General features: G+C 38.0%; 1 protein-coding gene across 1 annotated transcript; it reads right to left on the reverse strand.

Annotated features, from left to right (window-relative positions):
- Positions 1-166: 166 nt before the first annotated feature.
- On the reverse strand, positions 167-8949 carry LOC131793922 (nucleolar and coiled-body phosphoprotein 1-like). The gene is made up of 14 exons (XM_066172241.1): positions 8843-8949; positions 8401-8483; positions 7673-7838; positions 7211-7302; positions 5711-5842; positions 5477-5627; positions 4713-4839; positions 4276-4348; positions 4064-4171; positions 3467-3550; positions 3210-3321; positions 2622-2882; positions 863-2179; positions 167-652 (listed from the first exon to the last, which is right to left on the reverse strand). The coding sequence occupies exons 1-14, from the start codon at positions 8898-8900 to the stop codon at positions 501-503; spliced, it is 2916 nt and encodes a 971-aa protein (XP_066028338.1). The 5' UTR covers positions 8901-8949; the 3' UTR covers positions 167-500.
- Between the last annotated feature and the right edge of the window lie 141 nt (positions 8950-9090).

Here is a 9090-nt window from a genome sequence, read left to right on the forward strand (position 1 = left end):
CCTACTGAACTGTAAGTTGTTTACTGGTAAAGTAGGGCTGAGAAGGTGAAATAGTGTTGAGGTAAATGGAATGGTATGTAGTGCCCCCAGATGAAACTCTCTAAAGGAGAAGAATGCCGTTAGAGACAAGATTGTCAATAAGATGAAGTCTCGTAACACTGATCAATATTCTTTATAAGTAAATGAGACTATTACAAACTCCATCAACACTGTAACAAAATCAAACTGACCAAAATTTCTCGTATCTTTAGATTCATAGAAGGCCCAAAATGATTAAATGGTCCCCGATAACATCAGTTAAATCCAAATCTCTCGGAAACACAGCATATTCTAACTGCAAGATTGAAGAAAATGGTCCAGTGTACAAAAATAACTGCAAAAAATGTACAATTTCGAACCAAATGCATTATTTGATAAACTACAGTGCGTTGATAGTTCTAACGAGAAAGTCTGAGCTTGAATATAATCACGCATACTGATGCATAAATAAGGCTTGCGGCTTAAAATTCTGGCGAATCGGAAAGCATGCGTCCGTCCGCGTTTCTCAAAGTTATCGCCTCTTCCGGCAAACTTGTATCGCTGCTGTCTGAAAGCCTTAGTTCTTTCTGTATATTTGCGATGTCATCGTCAATTTCTTCATCTTGAAGGTTTTCTGATGAAAAAAAATGTACTACATTATAAAGGAATCAGGCTAGACTGTTCTTGATCATTGGGGTCTCCATTAAAAATAGGATAATCAGTTTAGCTTAGTGAAGCACGATTCCCATGAAATATTGTTGATTCATTTTAGCTAATTTTCAAACTACAAAGGCATAATATGCCTTAAAGTAAATTTGACGAGTCAAAAGGTCTAAGTCCTTACCTGACGAGATGTCGTTGGCTCGTCCGTGCCTCCCGTCATCTTTCTTCTCCCTCTTTGACGTCGGATTCGCCAAGCTAGAATCTTTACAATGAGCCTTCCTCTTCAGTTCCTGTTCTTTCTTGGGTTCAACATCCTTCTTGGAAGCTACGGAATGTGCAACGCTTTTATCTGATATTTTCCCTACTCCAAACTCTTTGTGGTTGCTTTCAGGCAGTGAAACTGCAGGGCTAACAAAGTGGGGCTTTAAAAGCTTGGGCATCTTTGGAATTTTGCTAGTATTACCATCTTTGGACGCCATGGGAGGTTTAAAAGCAGTCTTTATCAACTTAGGGAGGCATTTCTTTCGAACTGAACCATTCTCACCGCTAGCTACTCTAACATTTGTGCTTGAGGCTGTTTTTTTATGCAAGAATTCAGGTTTTTCGGGAAATTTTGGATTCTGTTTAGATTCCCAATTTTGATCTAGGACCTCTGAACTAGGGGAACGTGACACTTCTTCCTTGATGCTTGCCGACTCGTTACTTTCTCGCTCATGGGTACGTTGTTCACTTGTTGAACTTGACTGATCCCTCCCATCAGACGGATCTTTTCTTTTATGTGGCTTTTCATCACTAACATGTAATTTTGATGCGGAGCTATTAGCCTCCTGGCTTGAAGTTTCGTTATTAGTTGGGTTTCCTTTCACTAAAACATCTCTGGAACTGATTATAGATTTTCGCTTCTTAGTTTTGTCTCCTGGAAGAGTTTTTCCATGCGTTGAAACATTTGACTCCCTCGCTACATCCTTTCCAAGGGAAGAAATATCTTTTGAAATCATTTCATCCATCTCGTCACTTTGATTTGGCTGTTTATCCTGTTCAGATAAATTATTCTCCTCGTCTCTTGATTTTGACGACACTGATTTGGTAAAAACGACGGCGTTTTTATTCTCCTCCACCTGTTCTTGCTCAGATTCTTTGGAGAATTTTTTGACAATGTTTTCTATGACATTCTTACTTTTCTTTCGTTTCTTTGTTCCCTGTATTTCGTCTGAGATTTGCCTCTTCTTATTGACTTTCGTGACTTTAGTTCTACTCGCAGTTGGAACTCCAACGGTTTCTTTACACGGTTTCATGATGGCTCCATTTGCACTGTTCTCTCGCTCACCGAGCGTTTCATCCAAATTACTGTCGGTGTTTGAGACAATGTGGACTGTTGGTTGAAGTTTCTCGATAGCCATGGTATGTTCCTGCTGTCTAAGGGTGTTTCTTGATTCGTCGGTAGGTTCACACATTTCAGAACTTTCACTCGAGGTGACATTATTCACGGTTGAATCCCCTGAGGATAAAGTTCACTTAGTCAAACAATTATACAAAATTACCAATTAACTATTTATTCTCATCGTTCTGCTGTAAGACCATGAATTAAAGATATGTCAGGAAAAACAGTTATAGGGATAAGTCAAAGCCTTATCCTACGAAACATGTTAGTAAGAAAAACATGGGCTTATTGCAAATACGGGTACGCCGTATTCTTTAGTACTCGATTTCAGAACATAACATGCTAAAAATCTGGAAACATACACCCTTAAAAGACACTGATTATGTACACAAACAATGCCGCTATATAACAGTGCCGCTATATAGTCATCGAACTGTTACGACTGAAAATAGCCTTCAGTTTTCTTTTTATTACCAAATAAGTGAAGATATAAGTTAACCGTTAAAACGTGGTAATTAAGTACTCCAGTGAAAACCATCAGAAAGTGCGTGCAACTGACCTTCATTGGGATTGGTTGTACCAGAGCCCTTCGAGACGATAAATGCCTGAGTCTTTTGCTTCCTTTTCTTCCTGTGTTTTTTCTTTGGGCTACAAGAATTTCTTACTTTAGTGCTGGTCTCGCTTTCCTTTTGCTTTCTTACAGCGTTCTTTATCCAAGTTTTAGACTTTGGAGAGGTTTCTTGATCGTTTTCTTCGGGACTGCTGAAAGACCCGTAGCTTTGCCCACTGCTGCAATTTTCCTGGCTGGATGAGCCTGTAACTAAAAAAAAAAAAAATAGCCGACTGTCACCAAAATCTTAATTCAGCTGGTTAAAAAAAGGAACCAAACCGAAACAAGATTTGGCAGGGACATTATAGTTCACAATAATTTGCATTACTTGAGTATTGCAGCTTATTGTGTTTCACTGTGCGGATGCAGGCCTTTCCGCTCCCACACCCGCGCACTCTCTTAGAATCTCCGTTTTCTTCATCTCGATACTCTGTTTTGATTGTCTTGATAACTCCCTCGGTAACTTTTGTGTTCTGTGGGCGCTAATACGACAATTAGCAAGACCCTTTTAGATAATGAAGCTTTCAACTATCTCACCTGAATCGTCCAACTCTCCTTTCTTTAGACTTGCTGAGCGCGCCTTCTCTTCTGCTTTGTCTCCGATGGTGCCTTTATAGCGCGCTTTAAAACCATATTCGGACAATCGACTCTGCAGGAAGAAAGTTTTAAAAGGTTCCTATTTTTAACTGTTTTCCTATAGCAATCAAACAGTTACAAGCTGTCTTAATTATTCTGAAATCATAAGAGATTGGACTGCTTGAAGAAGAGGAGAATCCAAGAGATAAAGGAAGTACCTGCAGTGACATTTTTGCTGCTCTCCGCGCTTCTCGTGTGGCAGCTGTAAGTTGTCTTCTGTAGTTCTTTCCTTTAACGCTCACCTGAAGAAAGAAAGAGTCAAGGAAATTCAACACCATTAACCCTATAACTCCCAGAAGTGATTAGCATGTAACTTCTCCCTATTATATCCATATAAAGTATTTAGCAAACAGGTAATGATAATACTCAAACTTATCCGGTAGAAGTTGTTATCTTGATCTAACACCAAATTTTTGTAACCAATTTAATAGGAAATGTGTACCAGCGAAAGGAGAGAATTAACAATCAGATTTTGGGAGTTAAAGGGTTAAGATAATTTCATAAGGTCAAGACAAACATGTAATGTCAATGGGGTTAAAAGCTCCTCTTTAGAAATACATGCACCAAGGCTGAAGTTTTTGCGGAAGAAGGAAACCGGAGAGGAAACCGGAGAGCCCGCTCAAAAGCCCTCGGAGCAAGAGCGGGAACGACCCAATTGCGTGTGACACTAAGTCCGGAAATGGAACCTAGGCTACAACAAACACCAATGGCGTTCTATACAGATCAACATCATAGTGAGGAGTTACCGAACAAACCTTTCCCAAATCCTCCGGGTCATCATCACAAGAAAAGTTACGGATGCAAGCAGTGTTCACCCATGACCTTGACACTTGTTTGTCAAAGAACACCACATGGAACGACACCTGAAATTTACATATTGCCTCAGAGTGAATATAGATCATGCATTTTTAATTTCCGTTGAAAACAGTTTTCTTCTTTAGGGTAAGATAGTTTTCATTTTGATTACCGGAGTCAAATTATCTTCTCCTGTTTCACAATAGTAACCGTAATCTGGGTCGTCCTCCATCATTGCTGGCCACCTTTTGATGAACAAAGAAATGAAGACAATTAGTGCGAGCCACTCGGCGTGAAAAAAAGAAAAGGATGAAGGACTTCAAGAAAGGAAAAAAGCATCCAAGGTTATCGAATCACACTGTTGTCAATCTAGTACACTGTTTCAGCTGTAAACAAAGCTTGATTTCGGAAGTTGTCATGCGCTGACATCGCTTTAAGGGAAGCTTTGTCAGTCGATCCATTTAAAGGACGTTAAATTCGACGTTTTTAGAATTATAGGGTTCAAACGTATTGTATGTCACGGAAACTAGCCCGATTAAAATAAATAAATATAAAATAAATTGAGTAAGTACTTTTGCTTTAAGGATTTCTTAAAAAATCTTATCTTACCATGGGTAACCAGTCATCTTAGCCCACACAATAGCCCCACTTGGATAAGGTGTATACATTACTTCCAAATTCCCCTCTTGACTATCAAACGTTTCTTGTGAAATACTACATGAATTGTAGCAATCATCTGCAAAGACATCACTCTGAATGAGTAATGTGATGTGTGAGTAGCTTTAACAAAGGAAATCATAGGCATGGTTAGTTGAAGATATATAGGCTTTGGGCCATTCCCCACTTGCGACAAAGTTGTTTATTTAGAAAAATTTTCTGTCATCACCAACATTTTACAAGTGCGGATGGTTTGTCGCGACTTGACAAATTTTGGCCGAAGCCGACAAATCTTCAGACGCACCGCCGACAAAATTTGTCCATGCTAAAAATTGGGAAAAATCGACTACATAACAAAACCGTGATAAACTTGTCAATCATTTGTATGAGCTACGACAAGCGTGTCGTCGAACCGAAATCAGTTTACTAGAAAGGCAAAAATTGCGTTTTGCTACGAAACTCAGGGATTCTAAAATTTTAAATCGACTCAAGCCAAATCCTGGAAATTGGAGGCGGAATCCTTTGGCAAGTATGCTGGCCGGTCTTATAGATAGATCAGGCGCTGACGGAATTTGACGGCTTTGAAATCGTTAATGCGGATGCAACAGACGAAACAAAGATGTGTCATGACAAAATTTGTCCTTTGATTTTTTAAGGGCAGTTCTAGTTTTGTCCGCTAGTGGGGAAAGGCCTCTAGTCAAGGATCGTTATCTTACTTTCGTTCAAAGAACACACCCATCTTTCTGGTATCTCCTGAGGATCTATGTTAGTTTGAAGAAACCTCCATTTACCGCAACTAGGGATGCTACACTGTGCCCATGTACCCTGTTTTCCAGTCTCTTGATACATAGGTTGCAGCTCAAAATTCTATGAAAAAAAGTAACTAGAGGCGATTAAAAAGCTATTGACTCCAATATGTGCACAAAGAAACCTAAAAAGTGTTGACTTACCATTCCTGATGTATCTGGAACATCATTACCATCCTGTTTTTTTCTAACCTTTCTAGGTTTTGCCAATTTCCTCTTTTGTCTGACAACATTTGTAATGCTTTGGCTGCCTGAATTTGATGCTTGGGAATTATCCTAAAGTTGTTGTAACACAGTAAAAAATGTTAGAAATGACTAAGAGAGTGTCTCTTTCGTCCAAATTTCATGACCTAAATAATTGCAGCTTATCAATGAATAGATTGTCAGAAAAATAGACAGTTGTTTTAATAAAAGTCTGGTACAAACAAGTTTAGTTCAGCTGGGTAGTTTTGAAGGCCTGAAACACTTGTTCAGAAGATTTAAAAAATAGAAATTTTGAAGTTCTTGACTCTTATAGTTGCATTTCCATTAAACTTTGGGCTCTAATCGAATTTATGATGCTTTCTTGTTCTTCAAATGTAACCAGTTTAGATCTATGCACCATCTGGCTGCTTTTGAAACCCTTGTACAGAAAATGAGAGGTACATGCCTATATCACCCACTATCAGTCAAAAGCAATAACAGTAAGCAATAAAGATCATGCCATGGCCATTAAGTAACCTCCTAATTGATAAGGATAACTATGTAGTTTGTATGTGATTTGGCATTACCCTGCTTGGAGGACTAGCTACAATATAAAAAATCACTATAGACAATCTGCAATGTTATTATTCTTTGAAGTAAAGTTACTTTGATGTAGTAAAATAAAAGGCTCTGTATTTTTTTGACTGCCCAAAATCTGGATGCAAACATAGTATGCTTTCAAAGTGTCAACATGCGAAACAAACATAGCAGCTTGATATGATTGCATGATTGTTATCTAGAAAGGTGTCTTCAAACAATGCAGTTTTTATACAATGGACTCTAAGGTTTCCAGTAACTATACCCATAATATCCATAGGCCTAATCTGTGCCTGAAAAAGTGAGAAGTGAGATTTATTAAGTTTTCTTTGGTAAACTTTTTGAAAATTGGCTGACTCCTTGTCACATACAATTCCTATCAAATAGCCTATTTCTGTTTCAGTATGTCAGAGCTAATGGAATACAGTAAGAAAAATGAAAAATTAGAGAATATTGGCAGATCCACCTAAGCAACCTCAATTTTTTACCATTTCAAAAGGTCAAGCAATATCATTCCTCTAACGTGTACTAATGTGGCTAGAATGAGGACATTTTTCTGAGGGAAAGTAAAGATATTACAGTATCAAGGCCAAAAACTGGAATACATCTGTCTGTTACAAGAGATGACCTTGCCATGATAATGTCATTAGTCTAAAATTGAATACCAGACAGAACCATTATTACATTGTCGACCCAACTGGTAAATCTCCTGAGGGAAAACTTTGAGATAAATAAACTAAGTTTTCTTTCATAACTTACACTCTGAAGGAACATTTTATTTTTAAATACTCTAGGGGACCTCATCTCTTTAAATTTTATTGCAGGATATGAGATCTAATGGCTGAAGTGAGGATTTGAATATACCTGTTGACTTGTGCTTTCTTGAGAAAGATTGTCATCACAAGTAGTTGGAACACACTGCACATTCTCTTCATGGTTATAGTGATCCAGAGAAACTAAACATAGACAAAAAATAAAATGTTTAATAGAAATTAGCATTAACTGGATGAGAGTATACTTTAATTGGAGGATTTCATTCAAGTGCATTTCAAGGCAGTAACTCATATTATTTAGGTAAATTGCAAATAGCTCCTGCTTGGTCTACTTCTAAAAAAAATAGAAAAAGCAGTGGCTTATTTTCCAATTACCCATGATGTACATTAAGGGTAATAGGATAAGAAGAGATGTTAAAGTTAGCATGACCTGAGGAAATAAAAATGGAATTTCTGGCGACAGGCATCAGGAAATGGTTGTCACTCTAACTTATACATAGTAGTAGAGAGTCCTCAACAAAGGAATGAGATGGAAAAATAAAATAGTGTAAACCTTCCCTCCTGACAAGCTGTTCTGTGTCACCTTCTTGCATTTCTAATGAGTCTGACAATTCAGGATAAAGGTCTGGGACAGAATTGTAGTATTCAATCTCCCAAGCTGGTTCTGGTGCAGTGATAACTGAGGATTTGGGGCCGGTTTGCTCTGAGGAATTTTTTTGCTGTGCAAAGTATGTCAAAAAAAGTACAAGTCAACACAGATGCTAATTCCCCTCTTTTTCTCTTAGGCAAAGTTTATGAATTGATTTAAAACTCAAGCTTTCTCTATTTTATCACTAGGATGATATTCTGGTAGAATTAAATAATGTTGATGAAATTATAGACACAAAGATTAAAACCTGCTAATTTACTGGAATCATCCTAATTAATCCCAAGCAGTGGTACTTTGCAGGAAACATCCTAATTAATCCCAATCAGTGAAGAAGACAAAAGTTTAATGCCTAAAATTGAAAAAGACCCCTAAAATTGGAAATGAAGAGTACATTACCGGAATTCATATGATTTTGAAGGAAATTTGTAAGATGAAACTTGCCCTTAGACTTGTTTAGGTCTTAGAATAATTTACACTTTCCTCTTCATTTCAAACTGTACCAGAAATCATTCAACAACCAAAACATTTTTCTTCATGCGTACATTCAGAACTACCTATTGGGGAGAGATACGCCTTCTTGAACTGAAAAGTCACCATCTAGGCGCTGCCAAAACTCCCTTGTGTGAACCTACCTTACACAATTTTCTATTCTTCGGGCAAGTATTGGATTTCAAGGTCTCCACTTTCGGTTCAGGTTTAATCTTTTTTTGTTTTCCTAAGGAAAAATATCATTCTTCAGTGATTTAGTTCACAGTAGATGAACAAACTTATGCACGCTCTCAGCTTGTCAGTCTTTATGCAATTTCGAGCTTCGATGAAAACTATATAACTTTTTGTCGGACTTAACATTTACCGTATTTTTAGCAATAGTATCAACGAACTCCAAGGTAAACTTATTCGAAAGGGTTGCTGTATATTACTAACAGATATCATAGAGAATGACAAGGAAAAGTGAACAACAGCAAACTTCATGTAAATATTGCGGTTTTCTGTTACGGGAGTGTATGTTACCCAAACTGAAATCAGTGCTCCCACCCTAGGTGTTATGAAAGCAGTTTATCGCAAGCCTCTTACCTTTAGGACGCTTTTTAGATATGTCCGTCTCGCCGAGTGACTGAGAGAGGGTCGCCATTTCTTTTTTCACATCACAGTTTCCCGCCGAATCTGTTTGGCAGCCGCGCCAGTGTAAGGTCACGTGGATTTAAAGGGCCATGAGTTGATAGTGAAGCTAGCGGATTGAGGCTGTTGTGGATTGACAACTTTACTCAGTTGTTAACTGTGCTTGAAGGTCGTCATAGATGAATATTTCGTCACAGTCCAGG

The sequence above is a fragment of the Pocillopora verrucosa genome, chromosome 9 (genome assembly GCF_036669915.1).
Source record: "Pocillopora verrucosa isolate sample1 chromosome 9, ASM3666991v2, whole genome shotgun sequence".
NCBI lineage: Eukaryota > Metazoa > Cnidaria > Anthozoa > Scleractinia > Pocilloporidae > Pocillopora > Pocillopora verrucosa.